Below are 21,507 nucleotides of genomic sequence, written 5' to 3'. Positions count from 1 at the left end.
ATCTATATGAGAAGATAGGAAAAGAAATTTCCAAAGACAGTTAAAATATGTAAGACAAATATATGCAAACAGGCATAACTAGAACATATTGCCTTAGGGGTGGGGGAGTTAAGGGGTACAGCTTAGTATGCAAGTGCTTGCTGAGCATGGGTGAACCCCTAATTCAATCCCCGGTGATACAAACCAGGTATCATGATGTATCCCTTTAACCCAGTACTTAGGAGGAGGAGCTAGGAGGACGAGAAGTTCAAGGGTGCCCTCATCTGTCTGTAGCAAGTTCAAGTGCATGATGGGTTACATGAGACCCTGTCAGAGACTAATACATTGCATTTCCTTCATAGAGAGAAGGCCTCCGTTTCCCAATTTATTATTTGACTTTTCTGATGTCTTATTTGATAAACATCTACTGATTGCATTGAATTTTTGTGTGTAGAGTAGCCCCCACGTCTATAATCATGTGGTGGTGGTGGTGGTGGTGGTGTGTGTGTGTGTGTGTGTGTGTGTGTGTGAGAGAGAGAGAGAGAGAGAGAGAGAGAGAGAGAGAGAGAGAGAGAGAGAGAGAGAGCACATACATGGGTACACGCACATGTGTGGAGGTCAGAGGTTGATGCAGGGCGGCTTCTTCAGTTGCTTCCTGCTTTGTTTGCTGAGCGGGGTCTCGGATGGGCAGGAGCTCTGTCTCAGCTGGTCTCGCTGGCTCGAGTCCCAGGATCCATGTCTCCACGTCCTCTGTGCAAGGATTGTAAGCAGCTGCCACACCCACAGCTCTTACAGCCATTCACTGCCACACTCAGCCGCGTCCATTTGTGTGTGTGTGTGTGTGTGTGTGTGTGTGTGTGTGTGTGTGTGTGTGTGTGTGTGTCTGGTTTTATTTGGTTTCCTTCTTAGTTTGAGAATTGAAATTGGAAGACGATGTTTTCCCAAAAAAAAAAAAAAAAGTTATTGCTTCTCTTTTTCCTTAGCTGCTGCTTAGGATGCGGACCGTAGATTCTCTGTTACTTTAAAATATCCCAGGCTGTCGGGCATTTACATTTCTGGACATAAGCCAAAAATCTGCTTCTCACTCTTGCCCGTTCCCAACTGATCAAGAAGAAATGTCTCTGATTGTCCATTCATTTGTATTGATCCTGGCAGAGCCCTAACAGTCGTTTCTAAACTCCTTGCTATCAGGGTATTCATTTAGAACACAGCTACATTGACGCCAGAGCTTCCTGCCCTAACTGCGCCCCACCCCTCAACGGGGCCATCTGTGCCCTAGTGTTCAAGGCTTCTCATAGTTGTGGCTTGAGCCAAGGCCATGAAATACAGGGACACTTGCCACCTAGCAAAGAGAAAATTTAAGCATGTGGCACTAGGTCTAAGTAAGGAGATTCCTAGAAGATTCCTCAGGCCAGCGTGAGGGAATAACACACCCATGTTTAGAGAACCTTCAGAGTATGTATTTTTCCTAGTAGAGCATCCCAGGTTCAAATCCTACCTCTCTTTGTTACCAGCCAAATGGGAACAGGCTACCTCCTTCATCATTCTGAGTCTTGACTTCTCTCATCTACAGAATGAATATACTAATGAGCCCAATCTTTCCGTGCTGCTCTGAAGATTAAATAAAATCAAAGATAAAACTCTTTGCTTTGGTGTGGTGCTCAGAAGAAAATAAGTGTTAACTGTTCGTCCTGTCTCACCCACGTCTACACCCACAGCTTTCCTCTCATTACAGAAAGTGTATGGGAGGCAGTGGGATGGTGAAATGGACAACCATGCTTGCCACCAAGCCTGGCAACCTGAGCCCAGACCCTGGGACCCACATGGTAGAAGGAGAAAGCCAACCCTGACAGCTGTCCTCTGGCCCTCCACAAGTACGGTGTGGCACTCACGTGCCCACACACGTGACCACAGTTTTTTTTAAATATTAAAAATGTATCAAATCATATCACTAAATAAGACGTAACTTATACAGGTTAGTTATTATTCTTGGTAAGAGATTATTAATGCTCTGCTGCTCATTAGGTTGTACTTTCATAGAAAATTGCTAGCTGTCTTTTTCCTCACCTCCTGGCTAGCAACATGCTGTGCTAGGCATGTCCATGGTCCGTCTTCCCCAGATTCATATGTGGAAATTTTCCTCCCCATGTTGAGGGTGGGGTCGTGGGAGTGGCCAGGTCCTGGGAGGGGGCAAGCATGGACAGCGTCAGTGCCTTCCTTACAGAAAGAGCTCATCGAAGAGCCTTCATTGCCTCTGCCGTCCTCTAGTGCTTCCCACCCCCAGAGCCAGGGACAAAGGCAAGGCGAATTCCCCAGCCCCCCTTGTCCGGGACTCCCCACCCTTGGAGTGGTAAATAGTACAGCTAACAGAATTTCCCATCTTATGAAAACAACTCAGCTCAATCAAATAAACAATATTTCTGAATCAAGGGGTTTTTGTTGTTGTTGTTGTTGTTGTTGTTGTTGTTTTGTTTAGTTTTTTTTTAAGTGATAAAAGTACAGATTTTTGTTGTATAGTATTTTTCCAAATTAACAACAACAGCAACAAGACAAATTACTTTTAAGACAAAAAGCTATAATAAATATTCCTTGGATAAAGACAAGTCCCAGGCTGGGTGGTGGTGGTGCACACACGCACCTTTGATCCCAGCACTTGGAAGGCAGAGACAGGCAGATCTCCGAGTTCAAAGCCAGCCTGGTCTACAGAGGCCAAGGGCTGCCTGGCTGGAACTCTCTTATGGCCTGTGCTCATGGAAAATTTTAAAGCGGAATAAATTAGATTGCGGCCGCAGAACTTTCTGGTGGAATAAATTGAAATGGTTAGATTTACCTGTTTGGTCTTATATAGGATGCAATGAATGGGCTTCTGAGTGAGACAGGCAGCCACTTCCTAGCGATGTGACCTTCAGCGCAGCCACCCTGAGCCACTGGTACTTTTTCTTTCAGCTGGTAAATCTAACACTAGTGGCAAAGGCATCGTGCTTTGTAAGGCTAAAGGCAATGTGGATTATGTACAGCGTGGGGCCCAGGACAGTGGTGACGGCTCCATAAATGTAAGCCTCTGTTTCAACCCTGCAGCCTCCATGGTGCACTGTTAACAAACTGATGGGGTTTTACCTCGTGAAAACCAGCCGCCCAATGCTGCCGTTGTTGTTCAGCTTACTGATCAGGATCCGTTCTGTCCAGATGGAGGAAGTCAGAGGCAGTCAGTGCCCACGGAGTACTCCGTCTCCTGCTCTTATGTTCTTACCCCTCCCTTATCAGTGGCCTTCACCTTCATGGCTGACAGCACCGTTCCACCTGCAGGCATCAAAGGGAGATGCCCAGGGTCAAAGGCAAAAACCTTCTTACTTGACTGTCTATGAGGATCGTGGGCAGTAAAGGAGTCAAAGATGCTTTCAGCAAGTCCTTCCACCCTCCTCAACCAGAGCTGGGGCGCACACTAACACACTATCGTCTCGCAGCAGAGGAGGTTGGAAAGGAAGGTGTGTGTTTGTAATTAGGAATGCTGCCCTTAGAGAGGGGGGGAGGGACAGAGAGAGAGAGGGAGGGAGGGAGGGGGAAGGAGAGAGGGAGAAAAAGAGAGAGAGAAAGAGGGAGGGAGGGAGGGGGAAGGAGAGAGGGAGAAAGAGAAAGAGAGGGAAGGAGAGAGGGAGGGAGAGAGAGAGAGAGAGAGAGAGAGAGAGAGAGAGAGAGAGAGAGAGTTGCTCATATTGAATAGCCCTCCCACTCCTATCCCAAACTCACTTCAAAAAGAAAGAAATGACACAGCTTCCAGACTTGGAGATTTCCTCAATGTTGGGGTCATGCTGAGTGCATTTTCCAAGAATTTCAATCCTGCCACCGTCAAGTCGTTAGGAAGCGTAACAGCAACCAAAGTCCCGTCAGCATGACGTCAGAACTGACCAGACGGTTCGTTTTCATCTGTGCTGCAGTGTGCTGTTAGGTTCCTGTTTAACACAGCAGCCGTGAGTCGGGTAGTGCGACTGGCTTGCTCGTTTAAGGAGCGTGGATTGGGGACTGTCACGTAGAGGAAAAGAAAGGATCAGTACCAACATCTTCATTCCTGGATTTCTTTCTTCAAGGTTAAGTTATCTAGAAGCAGCAGGCGTCAGTCGGCCCACATGCTGGCAGTGACTCTGTCTAGACATTTAGAGAAGTTCCCCCCACCTAGTGCTCAAACTACATGTGACTAAGCATCCTTGGAATTAGGAGTTCCTGGCCCCAGGCATTTTCTGGTGGCGGAAGAACCAAGCTTCAGTTTTCTTCCATCACTTTGAAGTGACGTGCGTAGAGTGTGTGTTGCGTAGACAACACATAATTCTTCCTCCGCTTCACAGACGATAGCCAATCGATGAGTACGTACTGACGCTGAGTATTAACCCAGCACTCAGCAGCCAGTCTTATCCATGTGGTGGCTCATGTCTGCAATGCAACTTAGAAAGCGGGGTCAGCCTGGGCTACATAGTGCATCCCAGCCAACCTGGCCTACAGCTGAGACCCAGTCTCAGAAAATAAGCAAAGAAAGAAAGAAAAAAACACACCACCCAGCTTTTCTGAGTTGATTCTTTAAAAGGCAGCCATTTACTAAGACCCAACTGCTCAAACCCTGGGCCTTGGACTATGACATTGGCTTCTTGCAGCATGCAGCATGCAGGAGCTTGAGTGAGACCACAGATCAGGGAGATCTCTGCATCTCTGCACCCCAAGCCACTTATGAGGTCACTTTCACCAATCATTTGGGCTCTCAGCTTGTTTCTGCATGTGCAGGAATCGAACACTGAACCAGGTGGTTGAGCTGCTAGAACCGAGGTTTGAGGCAAGATGGCCATATGTAACGTACTGGACACACTTGGGTGGGAGAGGTCTTGGAATCAATGTGCCGTGTTGCCCCCATGCAAACGAAGGAGCCAGATTTGAAGGCAGTCAGGCCCTCTTCCCTCTTCTGTCTAATGTTCCATAGAGTTTAGTATCACTCCCCAGAGCACCTGGACAGCTTTAGAGACTTGCTTGCTAGATTTTGGCCTTTCTAGAAACAGTCCGTGCAGCTTCTAGAAGATGCATGTTCTCCCAAAGACCCAAAGAAGATCAAGGCAGTAATCTCTGCCGTGCTTTAGAGTCCCCAGTCCAGCGTTCTCAGTTGGTCGCAGGTTGACAGGCTATTGCTAAATTCTGCCTTCCCAACAGTTTGTTGAATGGCTGTCTCGGCCAGCAGATAGATACAGAAATACTACTTTGAGAGAGTATTTGAAATGGTCCTACAGGAGAATTTGGTTATGTGGAGACCCACAGTGAGTCAGTGATAGGGAACCTAATAAGTCTGTTGGGGGCAGCCAGCAACGGTGAGATCTTGCTGGGGGCCATTAATGTTTCATGACAATGGTGGCACAGGATACAGACACCAGCCAGACAGTGACATTGTGGCCGTGTCCTGGTATAGTCCTGCAGCTCCAGGATCAGTCCTCCTGAGCTGAAGGAGCAGATAGCATTTGTTCTAAGGTGAAAAGACCCTCACAGGTCATTTTTCAGAGAAGAGAAGACCTTCAAGCGCTTGCATGATGATAGTCAGCCCCAAGAGGTGTAAATCCAGCAGACTGGGAACTTCCTGGTTTAAGCAGAGGTCAGAGGAGAGAGCTAGGTGGGTCAGGCACAGCCAGAAGTGACACGACATTCCTGGAAGGCAACCTCCATCTATCCAGGAGGCCAGAGAAACCCAGAGTTCCACTCTTGAGTCACATCTCAGAACTTTCTAGCCATCCTGAGGAAAGGGAAAGCTGATCAAGACTCCATGAGTCAGGATGGAAAACACAGGTGGCCCCAGACCCTGTTATCCAGTGATGAGCCAGCCAGTCTGGCTTTGGTTATTTGTGTGAGCAGTTATTTATGTGCTGAGTTCGTGTTGTCCAGCTTTGTCCAAATAAAGCCTCCTTCCCACAGCATCTCTCTGGCCTACGTCAGGTGGTGTGATGGCTGCTGAGGAGGAGGATCATTCCATCAGAGAGCATAGCTTCTTCTCCCCCAGCGAAGCACACCAACAAAACCATGTAGTGTGCCAGATGGAAAGCCAAGGACCTCAATGAGGCAAACTAGTCCTCTCTTTGTTTTGAGAGTGGTGTCTTAATGTGTTTGTGTTTATTGCCACATTCTCCCTATGCAGCAACAGATGGCCCAGGGGACTCTTTGGTATGACATATTTGATGTCAAAAGGGACTTGACTTTTATGGTGCACCTTACAGACTGTCCTGTTGACCCTTGGTGCTGATGATGGCTTATTATGGGCTCTACCCGCTGGGCCTGGAACATCATAGGCTGGCCCTTTCAAGAAAGGAGGTAGAAGAAATCCTAGTGTTTGAATTGTTGTCAATTCGAGGTGTGTGTCCACTTGTAACCAAGAAATTTAATGCACAACCAAACAACGGAGGGAGGAGAAAAATTCCTTTGTTTGTTGTAGAATTTGGTCTTGGCTTCCTTTGGCTTGGAGGAGCACAAATGAGATATGGGGGAGTCCAGTCCTCTCGGCCACTAACAAGATGGCCTAGGGAGGTCACTTAATTTCTCTGGCCCATGGTTCTCTTTGTTCTAAGAAAAGAGACTTAAAAAAAAGATGTAAATTCAGATTCAGGCATCTTCTTCATTGTTTGGCATAGGGTGAAGTCTTGGTTACCATGGAAACCTTTCTTGGCCATATGCAACTTGCAGTGCCCCTTGGGTTGAGAGAGGTCTTGGATTTAATGATTCATTTGGTCCTCTTGTAAATGAAGGGGCTGGGTTTGAGGTTGTCTAGGTCCCTTCTTGGCCGATACTCTGCGCCCTGTCTGCTATATCGGTTCATCTCATGGACAGTTTTGGAGACCCAGTTGTTGAGTTTGATCAGTCAATGCCCATGAGCTACGCATCAAATATGACACATCCCTTTGGGTCGGTGGGTCTTAAGAAGCACAGTTTGAAGCCGGGCGTGGTGGTGCACGCCTTTAATCCCAGCACTCGGGAGGCAGAGGCAGGCGGATCGCTGTGAGTTCAAGGCCAGCCTGGTCTACAAAGTGAGTCCAGGATGGCCAAGGCTACACAGAGAAACCTTGTCTCGAAAAACCAAAAAAAAAAAAAAAAAAAAAAAAAAAAGAAGCACAGTTTGCCATACTGCATCTTGCATAATGAGGCCTTATCATCATGAATAGGAGGCCTCAAGTCACTGTGTAGGAGAGCTGAGGGTGTCACTCTGACGCTGCACAGACACAGACACAGAAACACCATAGGGCCATAAGTACTTATTTATGCCTATGCATCTGTCTGCATCACTGAAAATAAAAATCTAGCCTGGAGTGCATGCAGCTCAGTGGTAGACCATGTGCTTGGCGTGTGAGACAGCCTCTGTCCCGTCCTCAGTACCACACAAAGGACAACTAAGGATGCAGAAAAGCCCTAAATGATGCTCAAGGCAAAAACTATAGGTGGGCAGTTAGAGAGGAAAACCTCAGACCACATTGTACCAAGTAGCCAGGAGTCCATGGAACAATTTGACAATAAGCAAAATGTTTTGCTGGAGATAAAATCCTATGAGACTGGGCAAGAAAGAATTTGTCATTAAACTGGAGTTTTGCTTTAAAAGAAAGGAAAAAGATCGTAACTGTGTAGCTACTTAAAATAATGAAACAAACACCAGGGGATATGGGACTAAAGAGGGAGACCAGAGTTTTTAAATAATACCCATAGTTTGAAATGTCTGGAGACTTTGGAAGTAATTGAGATGCAGTTACTGGTACGTGCACTTTTCCATTTCGGGATGTTTCAGAAAAAAATTAAAGTGACTTCCTTACTAATCTTTAAAAAAATTTTTTTTAAAAGGCTTGTAAGGTTTTTAAAGCAGACCCAAACGTGATTGAGATGCAAATATGCATTAACCAGCATCACAGTTGCCACTGAGACAGTGAAGACCACGCCCTTCAGGGGTGCTGCAGCTAGGAAGGGTGAGTGTGGGAGAGCGGTTCAGTTAAGACTGCCTGCCTCGGGCAATTTAAAAAAGAAAGATAGAAAATCTGGGATCTTATTTTCTTCACCAAACAAGAAATCCAGTGGTAGATGACTCCTAACCTCCACCTGGCCGCTGAGCAATGCCAACAAAGACTTCGATTTTTTTTTCCCCATCATTCTTTTCCTTCAAGCTTGGAAGTTGGCTTGCATCTTCATGCTTCATGTTCACCAAATATCTGCCACCATACCGAGATATCTCTATGATCAAGACATGAAAAAGAAAGAAAACCAATACCCACGCATAGCTTTCTTTTTGCCAGGAAAGCAAGAGTCTTTGCACTGGGCAGCACTTTTTTTTTTTTTTAAGATTTATTTATTACATATACAGTGTTCTGCCTGCATGTACACTTGCATACCAGAAGAGGGCACCAGATCTCACAATAGATGGTTATGAGCCACCATGTGGTTGCTGGGAATTGAACTCGGGACCTCTGGAAGAGCAGAGGGCGCTCTTAACTGCTGAGCCATCCCTCCAGCCCCTGGGCAGCACTTTTAGCTTACAGCCTATAGCAGCTGCCTCTGTAATGGGGCAGGACAGAGGAGAAGCAAAGGCATGTTGACTGACTGTCGGGGTAGCAGTCATCGGTGTCTGCCAGAGAGGTTTGTCTCAACCAGAGTCAGCCTAGGATTTGGAGCAGTTAGGAGGCTGTAAAATCGTTGGAGTTTGACTTAGGACTCTACTAACAGAATTGCAAGAGCATGTCACTTAAGGTTAGTTAGAACATCGTTCTAATTTATTTTGCATTGCTGTGCTAAACCCCATGACCAAAAGCAACCGGGGCAGTGGGGAGTTTATCTGGTTTACAGCTTATGGTCCGTCATCAAGGGGAGCAAAAGCAAGAAGCTCACTTGTCCGCCCTGTTCGGCTAGCTTTCCTACCCGGCCCAGGCCCATATGCCTAGGGTTTGCACCACTCAGGGTGGGCTGGGCCCTCCTATGTCAATCAGGAGGGTGACCCACAGACATGGCCGCCCGCCAGTCTGATGGAGCCAGCCCTTCTGTTGAGGCGCCTTCTTTCCTTCTGCGTCAAATTGACAACCACGATTAGCCTTTTAGAGGCACATATTTAGCAGGCATACGCCTTACTTTTCACTCTGAATCGTCAGTTGACCTTAATAGATATGCTATTAAGTTAATTGTGCTAATCAGTCTGTTACTGCTGAGAAATCCCCGTTCATTCTGACGGTGAAATAAGAATAGCAGTTACTCCACGTCTCACTGTGGTCTCTGATTCACTCACTGGGAGCCGTGTGAATGCTGAGGACACATACACACAGCAGGGAAAGACACAGTGGCCGAAAATGTGAAAAGTTTTCAAAGAATCTTGGTGAAATATGATTACTTGGTTACAGTAGTAAGTAGGATCCCAGAAAGATCTTTAAACTACGATTGGCTGCTTTTTTGTTTGTTTGTTTGGTTTGGTTTTTTTGGCTTTTTTGAGACAGGGTCTCTCTGTGTAGGCTTGGCTGCCCTGGACTCACTTTGTAGACCAGGCTGTCCTTGAACTCACAAAGATCCACCTGCCTCTGCCTCCCGAGTGCTGGGATTAAAGGCGTGCGCCACCACGCCCGGCCCATGATTAGCTCCTTTTGATGTCAATTTAGATATGTTAACAGGTGGAGTGAGGAGAACGTCAGAAATGACTGCGGTCTCTCATTGCATTTGAGTGACACTGGCAGCGAGACATTGGATGGACGAACATGTGTCTCTGTGGAGTTGCACTTCCAATGTGTGAACAAAGGCCCAGGGCTTCCTGCCTCTTCTTCTTCCCCTTCAAAAGGCCCCAGCCACCACTGCAGACCTTGCAGTGTTGTGTTCTGGGCTAAGGCTCCCATGGCTTGGGGTTGCCCCACTCCCACATGGGAAAGGAAAGCAGTGCTGTGCCATAGATGCACACACCAAGGGTTTCGGAGCCATGCCCACACCAGGCTTGCGTCTGGGCTCAGGGCCGGGGCTGGTGCCTGTTGGGTGCCTCATGTGCCTGTGTGATGCTTTCTCCTGCTTCGTTGTCCGGTCCTCAATGCTGTCCAGGCCTTCTAAGGCTGTGGAAAGAGCGGGATTCTTTATGATGCTTCAGGCTCTCAAGTACATGACTAATACTCGAAAGAATTATTAAGAGACGTCTTCATGTTTAATTGCACCTACGTGCTGGATTTGTGGCACAGTCAATTCGTGTATTAGGCGGTGCCCCATCCTGACCACACCTCTTATTATCATTCTCATCCTCCTGAAAGCGCTGTTTGATTACACATGTGGAAGGCACTACTTAAAATGCCATCTCTCGTCTCTACGTGGCTGAAATACCCACACTCAGGCTTGAGAACAGTCACCCAAGAGTAGTCCTCATCTTCAGATGTCCCCTGACCCCTTACTTCCCCACAGTCCCTTCTCCGCAAGTCCACCCCTTGCTTTACAGACAGCCTTAGTCAGACATTCCTGCTTGACAAACTAGTTTCTGCTCCCTGAGGCCTCAAGAGCTACATTTTAACAAACACAGATCAATCGATCAATGTGTTCATCAGTGCTGGGATTGCTGGCAGGCCCTTACACAGCAAACATCACCACAGTCTCCCCAGGGCGCCTGCTTGCTCTCCCTTCCCAATCTGCGTTGTGTGTTTGTTCTTTCCTCAGATTACATTTCTGGGCAAATCTTCATTTATTCAAATGTGCATTAATCCCGTTGACTTGGCCAAATACAGGTGGAAGCCTGGATCTGGAAAACGGTTTTAGCCTAATGGTATGAAATCACACACTTGGTTCCTCAGGGGTTCTCCGACCAGTGGTCAGAGCATTTTCTTCTGCTTCCATCTTATGAAAAGTTCCTGGTGATATTTAAAATTTTTTTCCCATATAAACCTCCATTCTGTAACATAGCACTGTGCTTTGAGATGACCCGCAGCAACTCGGTCAGGTCAAGGACAAACACTCACTGCACTGTCTCATTCTTCAAAGTGAGGCCCCGACAAGCAGTCCTTTGGAAGTGTCCATTTTCCTCTTCTGAGCAACCCCACTGCCACCTGTCTTCTTACAGGGCTGCAGGAGAGATGTTTGTACAGTCCCTTGGGGGTCATTGAGAAGAGGCGGGGGTCAGAAAAATAAAAGGAAATTCTATAGACGGTTAGGAGAAATGGAAGTTTTCTAAGCAACAAGGAGAATGTATTGAAGTGCTCTTACTCCATCCACGGCTGTGTGTGGATTGCTTGTGGACGTCCATTTTTCCCAGATGTAACAAGATGTGTGGCACACACCGTCGGTGCTCTTGTGCAAGGGGCCGTGTGTGGTGCTCATCCCTATGTCCGCTTCCTGTGAGCCGGAGGCAGCTGTTGGGATTTGCGTCTCACTTTGCCATTACTGCCCGACCAGTGTCCTTCATTGATGAGATGGGTATGAGGGTGGCCCCCGGTTCTCAGGGCCGGGGAGGGGCCTCTGACGAAATCTTCAGGGTTTGCTAAAAACGGCATGGGTTCCTGTTGCCCTGTATTCCTCACGTGCCTTCTTCTCTTGGCCCAGAGACAGAAAAGATCATCCTTGAGGCAGGAAACGGGCTGCCATCCTGGAAGTTTAATGACCAGCTCTTTCCTTGTGATGTGTGTGGGAAAGTCTTCGGCCGACAGCAGACCTTGTCCCGACACCTCTCGCTGCACACAGGTGAGTAGGGGACACGGCTCCCCAGCCTGCCGCGACCCCTCCCCCACCTCACCTCTTTACTAACAAGGAGTTGAGTCTCTCTAAGAGAAATTGCTACAGGAAGTGGTGGAAATTTAACTGATTCTGCCTGTTACATGCCTTGCTGCCTGGCACGTGTAAATGAGACCCTAAAAAAGCTTTTCTATACTGAAAAGCCTCATTGAATTCCCAGGGGGACTCATGAGAAGAGATCACACTTAAGTGCCTCCAGGTCACCTCCTGAACTCTATAAGAAATGGATGCATATCCTTTTAAAGGTTCAGAGGCTGGGTCTACACCCCACCTTCTCTTTTATTAAGAAAAGATTTTAATTTAGATTTAAGAAGTGTGAGTGCAAGCTAGGCTTATGTAAAGACCAGCAGTTAGTTCCACAGCCAAGCCACCGGAAGATCATAAGAGACACTGGCCTGGTCTCATCTCACGATGGTAGGTGCGGTGCGGGTGGAGGAGCACCATGGAGGTGGAGAGATAGTTTCTACCTTTGTTTAACGGAACAGTGGACAGCAGATGGTCGGTTCCAAGGGTCAGGATGAGGAGGGACCAGAGTTAACAAGAGGCAAAGAAAGGACAAGCAGAAGTGACAGCAGAAAAGGGCAGGTAAGCGGCAGGCACAAATGAGGCAGAGGACAGGCTGCAGTATGGCTCCAGGGTACAGCGCTGTGAGGCCTGGGTTCCACCCCCAGCATGGAAGACAATACAGCTGACTGTTTTGAAAGCCTGACATTGGAAGCCAGACTTTACAAATATCCAGATATAGCAATATGATATAAGCCAGGTGTGGTGAAGCATGCCTGCAAAATCAGCACTTGGGAGGCAGAAGCAGGGGGATTACTAATTTGAGTTCAGCACGCTTTATCTACGGAGACTAGTCCAAACAAGAAAAATATAAAAATTCAAGGTTAAGGCTGTTTTATGCAATTATGTAGAAATAAAAGCTGAGAGACAGTATTAGTAGGTCAAGATTAATTTTGACCTTATCTTTTTTAATCTACTAAATTCAATTTTCATCATATATTGGACAGATAATGTGTTTTTAAGAAGGGAAGGGGGTTTAGCTGTGTGTGGTGGCACACAGCTGTAGTCCCAGCACTGAGGGAGGTAGACAGGTTTCTGAGTTTGAGACCAGCCTGGTCTACAAAGTGAGTCTGAGACAGCCAAGGCTACACAGAGAAACCCTGTCTCAAAACACCAAAAAGAAGAAGAAGAAAAAGAAGGAGAAGAAGAGGAGGAGGAGGAGAAGTTAAGGTTTCATTCTCTGAGCATACTTAAAATGTATTTCAAGTAACCAAGTAACTGAGTAGAAATAAAACTTCCTACTTAATTGGGATCAGTTAATAAAGGGAAGAAAAAGAAAATACAGGTATCAGATATCTAAAAAGAACAGGAACACTTTATGCCTACAACTAAGACAGCTATAGCTCAAGTCAGCACAAACAGTGTAGAAAAAAATAAAAGGATTTATCACACACCCACCTTAAGGATTAGTCAGTAAAATTCACTTGGATCTAGACAACCTCTCCTGTGCTTGATTAAAGAAGGGAAGCAGATGCAGTCTGCAGTGGGAAAGGAAGGGAAATCTAACCCCAGATGACAGTTGATAATCATTGGAGGCAGGAGTGGTGGCAATGCCTTTACTCCTGGCACTTGGGAAGCAGAGGCAGGCGCATCCCTGGGTGTCAGGACAGCCTCACTGAGACTGTGTTTCAGAAACAGAGAGGGAGTTATTGGAAAATAAGAATATCTCATGATTTTTCTTTGGCATAGAAGTTAGCTGAAGATAATTAAGCAAAATTACCAAAATGACACTGAGACAAAAAAACTTGAATAAGTCCATTACAAAGAGGGATTTGGAGAACTCATAAAGGAAATATTATTGATAAAGGTATTAGGCAGATTCTCCCAGATGAGCTCTTACCTTTTGGGAAGAGCAAATCCCAGTGTTATTGGAGCTTCACAAGTGACAGAAAGAGGGGCCATGCCCATCTGTGTGACAGAGAGAGGGGCCATCCCCATCTGTGTGACAGAAAGAAGGTGAGGACAGAAGGACAGACATTCTTGCTGCTTCTGCCACCATCATCTTGAGGGGCTGCTCCTTGGACTTATAATTTGATTAGTCAAATGAATTCAGAACCCCACTCTGGAAGCACTCCTAAAACCTTAGTCAGTTTTATGAGCAAATTTCCATTAACAAATTAATTGAGATTTTTAAATTTTATTTATGTAAAATGAAAATTTCCAATTAAGTTATTTTATACAAGTCATTTCCCACCTTTAATTTCATTAGTTTTTCCTTCCTTGACTGGCCCAGGCCTGGAGCTGAGGGAAAATATGGAGCCTCTTAAGCTCCAGTTTTATCAATGTTTATTTCCTTAGCTTTCTACAGCTCAGTGCCTGCCCAAGAATGACAAACGGGGCACACTTCTGTGCACACTCATGCAGCAAACACGCCTTGTCACGAAGGATGCAGTGTCAAACACTCACGTGCACACTCACATGGCAAACACAACACTCACACAGTGTCCTTTTTGGCCCTGTGAAGCTCACCTTGTCATGACAAGGCTTGAAGAATGAGGTCCAAGAAGAAAAGTAAATTTGAGAGCTCCAAAGAAACAGCTCAGAGAGCTACACTCTGAGCATGCTTGGCTGGCCGTGTGGCCTCTGCTGCAGTGTTGCTTAGCACTGCGCTCTGAGCATGCTTGGCTGGCCGTGTGGCCTCTGCTGCAGTGTTGCTTAGTGCTACACTCTGAGCATGCTTGGGTCGCTGTGTGGCCTCTGCTGCAGTGTTGCTTAGTGCTACACTCTGAGCATGCTTGGGTCGCTGTGTGGCCTCTGCTGCAGTGTTGCTTAGTGCTACACTCTGAGCATGCTTGGGTGGCCATGTGGCCTCTGCTGCAGTGTTGCTTAGTGCTACACTCTGAGCATGCTTGGGTGGCCGTGTGGCCTCTGCTGCAGTGTTGCTTAGCACTGCACTCTGAGCATGCTTGGGTGGCCGTGTGGCCTCTGCTGCAGTGTTGCTTAGCACTGCACTCTGAGCATGCTTGGGTGGCTGTGTGGCCTCTGCTGCAGTGTTGCTTAGTGCTACACTCTGAGCATGCTTGGCTGGCCATGTGGCCTCTGCTGCAGTGTTGCTTAGTGCTACACTCTGAGCATGCTTGGGTGGCTGTGTGGCCTCTGCTGCAGTGTTGCTTACCCCTACACTCTGAGCCACCTTGGGCTGCCATGCGGCCTCTGTTGTAGTGTTGCTTTTGGCTCCTATGTCCTTACCTTGAATCAGACTTGGTTTGGACACCATAAAACCCACGCTTCAGCCTCAAACTCTTGTCCTTGCTGCCTAGGGAAAGCTTTTATCTTTGTGGGTTGAGTAGTGATACGTCACTAACCTGCTAAGGGTATGCTTGGGTACAATTTCAAGGCGTCACCTTTGCCCCCTTGTGAAGGGAGACTTGGGCCAACCTTGATTGGTTCTTTTAAGTGAGCTCTTGAATATTTTTGTTCTTATTTGAGAGAAGTTTTGGTTTCTCCCCCAGAGGAAAGAAAATACAAATGCCATCTGTGCCCCTATGCTGCTAAGTGCCGAGCGAATCTGAACCAGCACTTGACCGTGCACTCCGTGAAACTGGTGAGCACTGACACCGAGGACATAGTCAGTGCTGTCACTTCAGAGGGCAGTGACGGGAAGAAACACCCTTATTATTACAGGTAAGTCAAGCTTGGTGCAGCTCGGCCAGGTTTCTCAGGCCTCTTGCTTTGGCGAGCCCCCTCCTCCTGCCCAGAGCACTGGACACAGCGTCTTCTTTCCTCGGTCATTTTTAGATGCTCTTTGCTTAGGCTAAACCCTGAATTTGTATATTCCTATTTAGCTCAGGTAGCCCCAAGAAGACCAGCAGTCTGGCAGGTGGTTGTGCAGGGTGGGGCTTCAGGAAGAGACGAGGCTCTTAGGATGGTTGACCTTGCTGCTGAGCACCTTGCTATGGCCTAAGAATCATTCTGAAAAGACAAGAAAACACGATCCAAGAACTCCCGTGCCATTGCTCACACAGCCCTGTGTGCTGTCCCTTCGTCGCCCGTATTAGGACACTACATTCTGTTCTGTATTCAACCTCGAGGTGGTATGAAACTCCCAAATCTATCAAATCTTGTCTGAGTGATAGTGATGGCAAAGTTGTCCTTGCAAGGCATCTAGGTGGCTGAGTGGTTTCTCCTGGGAGGTGTCACAGGCATGCCTCCCTCTTGCTCAGAGTGCCACAGAAGAGTCTGTGTCTGTGTGCTCTTCTCACTGCACCCAAGGGTTCTAGGAGCCTGAGGGGTGACTGAGGTGTGCGGCACCATCTGATCTGTCAGTGGGCCACCACTGATACCTTGGCAGCACTGCCCCGCATCTCAGTGCCCAAAGGAGTCTGTTAGGCCATGTGCAACATCTGGAATCTGTAGCTTTTAATTAACTTTCTGATTATTTAGCATTATTATAGCGTGTATGGGATCGTTACATTATGCTGGCACCTAATCTGTTTGGCACGGTGACCACCCTGGAGGCATCCCAGCGGGTAGGGAAGAGAGAACACACCTGAAACTGATGTTCTCACGTGTGCCGAGTGTAACTGAGCAGCCCACACTTAGAGGCCTGGCTCACACTCCCCGCTCCCTTTCCTTCCCTGTTTTAGTTGCCACGTGTGTGGATTTGAGACCGAGCTCAATGTCCAGTTTGTAAGCCACATGTCACTCCACGTGGACAAGGAGCAGTGGATGTTTTCCATCTGCTGCACGGCCTGTGACTTTGTCACCATGGAGGAAGCAGAGATAAAGAATCACATTGGTACCAAGCACACAGGTAATGACCCCTGTCCTTTTCTGTCCCCTGCACCCCACGGTGGCATGCACTTGCCAGAAGTGTTCTCATTACTGTGAGACTTCAGCGTGTCCTCCTAAATAGGATCAAGGGCTCTCCCAGAGCATCCCTGTAGCCATAATGTCATGACCTGCGTGGGCCTGGACTTGGCTGCAGAGCTCTCTGAGCTGCATGCGTGGTCCTCACCAGGCCCTGGCCGTCGTCACTACACATACTAGTCACTAAGCTCTTGTGCTTTTCCTGCCCATCTCAGCCATCAGTAACCGCTAATGTGAGTTTTGCTGACATCACGTAACAGAGAGAGAAACTGAGGGGTGGGGTGCTCCACATGAGGTCAGAGAGTGCGGTGTGGGTTCAGAACCGCACCCCAGAACAGGTTTTGCCCCACATTCTGCTGTATATCTCCTTGCCGTTCTCACAGTCCTGCAGGATGCTTGTCGGGGCCTTGAACCTTTCTATTTTCTCGCACCAGGGCACTGTACCCCTAATTCTGTAGGCCCTTAGGAACTCCACAATGACACACGGTATGTCTGTTTTGACTACTGCTCCTGAAACTGACCTGACTAGGCTTGGCCAGTGCTTGCCTTTCACTTAAAGGCTCCTCGTGCCACTCTGGTTAACTTCTTCCTCTTAATGACGTTGGCACTTTGACTTCAGCACACAATTACACCCTCGGAAGCGATGGTTGCGAATGGCACCAGCGTGGAGTCATTAAGCGAGATTGAGAGGCCCTGCCCTCCCCTCCCGCCCCCACCCCCATCCGTGGTGCTTACAAATTAAGAGCTGCTGTTGCTAACCGCCAGTCCTGGGCGTGGGGTCAGCCCATCACATAGCGGGCTCTGGAAGGAGCCAGGAAGGGGAATCTCCCTGATAATTGCGCTGACGACGAACATGTCCAGGAAGGATCCCTGCTTCTCTGACCGCTTTGGCTCGCTGGTGCCAACAGCAATAAAAACTCGGTTTTTTGTCAGTAAGCTGAGCAGCTATGACTTGGAGGTCCGCAGAGAGCCGTCATGCTGAGTGAGAAGGTGCCATTTTTACGGCCAGTTGTCTGCCTGTGAGCACATTAGCACTGTGGGAAGTAGGTGAGCTGGGAGGTCCACATGGAAGACAAATTAAAATCGGCATTTCTGGAATGCCTAATGGAGGGAAAGGCCAGGCACTCGCTCTCCCGTTCCCACCGGCTTTGCAGTACTCCTGTGTTTGTCTTTTTGGTTAAAGGCTGACTCGTGTAACCCTTTCATCCCAGTGCGTCGTCCCTGAACGTCGCTCCACCCCACTCCACAGTCCACCTCACCACTCACCTCAGGAAGAAGTTAACTTGGTCTTACCTTGTCCTTAATGGAAACGTCACGTTCACCATTAAACAAGGCAAACATAACTTCCTGAGTACCACAGGAAGCACAGGGCACACCATGTCCCTCTACGCTGACCGAGCTCCCGGACTAGCTGGGAGGAACAGTCTCAGTTGGTAGGACAGAAGCCACGAGTGAGACACACTGAAGAAGTTTCTGTCTGGCGAAAGGCTCTCAGGTGGCACCTGCTAATGGCAGAGGGTAACATTGTTTTTAAGTCTGGGTACGGCGAGCCAGAGTTTCCATATACCCAGGTGGTAAATGTTTCAGGGTCACAGGCCCTGTTCCATCCAGTGTGTTATGATCAGAGTCACCTCGCCTAATCCTCCCAGATCTGCCTTCTGCCTTCCCTACCCCACCTACCATCGTGCCCTTATTTTTAAACAGCTCCGCCATCCGTCAGCACTTGAAAGTCCTGGTAGCTAACACACACGTGAACCATCAGGCTTCCGTAATTTACAAGAGAAGGAAGCTAATGTTAGGCCCTGAGCTATCACTTGACGGCCCCTGGTAGAAGTTACTAGTTTGACACTGAGAGTTTCTTCCGTCTGCTGCTGCTTTGAGAGGCTTGACCTTTGAGAGGCCCCAGCTCTGCTCATCTAAATCTGTGCATTAGTAAGTTGAATTATTATGAAGTTATCGAGACCAATATTCATACTCCATGGGATGTAGTCCAGTGGGTGACACGTTCTTTCATCTTTTTTAATATCCAAATTTCGTTTGTTTGCCCTTCCTTCTAATGATACATTTTCACCAGGTCTGAAACTCGAGATGGACAGTCTTGCATTTCTTTGAAGGTGTTCCTTGGTGTCTTTCCCTACAGATCTTCCTGTGGGAAAGCCTGCTGTCTGTCTCGCTTCTGTCCCACATAATATAACCTTGCTTATGGCTGTTCCTAGGAATTTCCTCCTCTTCCTCCTCCTCCTCCTCCTCCTCCTCCTCCTCCTCTTCCTCCTCCTCCTTCTCCTCCTCCTCTTCTTGGGGGGAGGATTTTCGAGACAGGGTTTCTTTGTGTAGCCTTGGCTGTCCTAGATTCACTTTGTAAACCAGGCTGGCCTCGAACTCACAGCGATCCACCTGCCTCTGCCTCCCGAGTGCTGGGATTAAAGGCGTGCGCCACCACGCCCGGCTCTTGCTCTTCTTCTTTCTTGCCTTTTCTTCTACTTTACTTTCTTTTAGGCAGTATCACTATGGAGCTCAAGCTGCCCTGGGTCTCTCTCTGGCGTCCTGCTTTAACCCCTTGAGTGCTGGGACACAAGCATGGCATCACACTGGGTGCTTGGATGGTTTTTCTTTCTTTTCTTTTTGCTTGTTTTGAGCAATTTGATGGTGGTGTCCCCTGTGTCTCCTGACGTGGATGTCCTCTTTTTTAGGCAGCGTCTCACTATCTAGCCCAAACTGACATTGAACCCTCAATGCTGCCTCCCTTTCTGATTGGTGGGGTGATGATGGGTGTGTAGCATTGACCTCTGTGTTTCTTGTGCTCGGCATTCGTTGAGCTTCTCGGATACCAGGCTTTAGGGTTTTCCACAAATTAGAAACATCTTGATTACCTCAAAAAAATCGTCAGCTGTAGGCTGCTGGCGCATGCCTTTAATCCCAGCATTTAGGAGGCAGAGGCAGGCCTGTGAGTTTAAGGCCAGCCTGGTCTACAGAGCATGTTCCAGGACAGCCAGGGCTACACAGAGAAACCCTGTCGCAAACAAACAAACAAAAAATTATTAGTTGGGCATGGTGGCACACACCTTCGATCCTAGCACTCTGGATGCGGGAGCAAGCGGAGCTCTGTTAGATTCAAGCCTGAGGTATGTGTCAAGTTCCAGGACAGCCAGGATTACACAGAGACACCCTGTCTCAAAGAAACAAACAAAAGAAAAGGTTTGTCTTGGCCAACTAATCAGGACCTCAGTTAGTCTCAGACAAAGCCGCCTGGAGCATCTCACAGCTGGTCGATGCTCTCTTTCTTGGGGAGCCTTGTTCTGTTCCGTTTTAGATCTTTTCAGTAGCCATTACTTGAGGTGGGTGTCTTAGTTAGAGTGTCTATTGCTGAGATGAAACACCATGACCAAAAAGCAAGTTGGGGAGGAAAGGGTTTGTTTGCCTTAACACTGCTATATCACTGTTCACCATCGAAGGAAGTCAGGACAGGAACTCAAACTCAAACAGGGCAGGAACCTGGAGGCAGGAGCTGAGCAGCTGGGGAGCTGCTTACTGGCTTGTTTCCTCTGGCTTGTACAGCCTGATTTCCTATAGAACTGGGTGCCACCAGCCCAGGGATGGCACCACCACAATGGGCTGGGCCCTCCACCACAAGTCACCAATTAACAAAATGCTCTACAGGCTTGCCCACAGCCTGATCTTATGGAGGCATTTTCTTAATTGAAGTTCCCTCCTCTGAGAAGACTAGCTCATGCCAAGTTGACACGAAACTGGCCAGCACACTGATCTTTCTTCTGCTGTGTCACCCTCTAGTGAGGTCATCCTTGTGTCTCCATCTGTAGAAATGTCATTTCCACCCCTTTCCATATCTGCTATGTGTCTGCCTAACTTTTGGGCATCTGAAACAGTTCTAATGTCTTCTACTAAACACTAAAACCCTGCCTGTTCTGGGTTAGTTTTGACTGGCTGACTCTTCTCCCCATTTGGAGCTGGTTTTTCTTGTTTCTTTGCAATCTAGTAATCTCTGTTTGGAAACCAAACATTGTGATTTTACAAGCTGGCTGCTCAGTTATGCATCTTTTGTTCCTACTGGTGTTCTTGTCCTTTATTTAGGACATAGGTACTGGCAACCTTGGTATTTGGGCGTCTTCTTTCTTCCGTGATTTGATAATCAGGGATGGATCCCTAGGTATTCATATATTTGGGGCCAGTCATTGTCCCTTTTCAAGCCCTTGCTCTGTGTTCCACCTAGTGCCCATGGATTATGTATCCTTTTGATCTGGCTGCTGGAAACAGCACTGGGACCAGCTGTATGGGAGTGCCCGCCCTATGATACCGCCCCTATGGTACCACCCTCAGTGTTCTCAGGTGGCCTTTCTCCCTCCAGGCGTGGGCAGCTGCTCAGCCGCTGCTCCTCACCTGTGTCCTCCTGACCTCTGCAGGGGAATTTTCCTCTGTGCACTTGCTCTTTCTTGATACTGTGTTTTGCAGCATCTGGCCACTGTGACCTCCCAGACCTTGGCTGTGTCTCTTCCTGAGGACAGTCCATCAGCCTCCTCCTATGTCCCTCTTCCTGCCCTGCGACTTAAAACACACCTTAGGGAAAGAAGCTGAGCCGCTGTAGGCCCTTCCCTCCCTTGTCCTGTGTCTCAGAGACCAACTGCTCCATGGCCTGGAGTCCCGTGTTGTAAGAACCGTTGTTTGATATATCTGGTTCTCAGTTGTTTCATTAGCAATATAGGCTCTAATCCCTGGCGTTCAGGCTTTAGTAGGTCCTAGCGTCTCATGACACTGGGTTTGAATGGCTTGTTAGCTTCTCTACGCGTGGTTTTGAAGGAGAGTCCACTGTGTGCTGATGATAGCTAACTAACTCAAAACTTGCTACAGCGATCACCTCTGATCTGGGCCAACTTTGTCCATCTGTGGAGCCGGAAAGATAATAGTGCCTGTGAG

General features: G+C 47.9%; 1 protein-coding gene across 6 annotated transcripts in view; it reads left to right on the top strand.

Moving 5' to 3' along the window:
* ZNF827 (zinc finger protein 827) overlaps positions 1 to 21,507 on the top strand; it is a 175,199-nt gene that overhangs the window by 144,965 nt on the left and 8,727 nt on the right. For all 6 annotated transcript variants that reach the window (XM_084757517.1, XM_084757521.1, XM_084757518.1 and 3 more), the window contains exons 9-11: positions 11,518 to 11,655; positions 15,222 to 15,393; positions 16,356 to 16,522. In XM_084757517.1, coding sequence (XP_084613643.1) covers positions 11,518 to 11,655; positions 15,222 to 15,393; positions 16,356 to 16,522 — 477 coding nt within the window. The remainder of the gene's footprint in view (positions 1 to 11,517; positions 11,656 to 15,221; positions 15,394 to 16,355; positions 16,523 to 21,507) is intronic.

The sequence above is a fragment of the Acomys minous genome (genome assembly GCF_964271855.1).
Source record: "Acomys minous genome assembly, chromosome: 14".
NCBI lineage: Eukaryota > Metazoa > Chordata > Mammalia > Rodentia > Muridae > Acomys > Acomys minous.
This window is presented reverse-complemented; position numbering and strand designations above follow the sequence as displayed.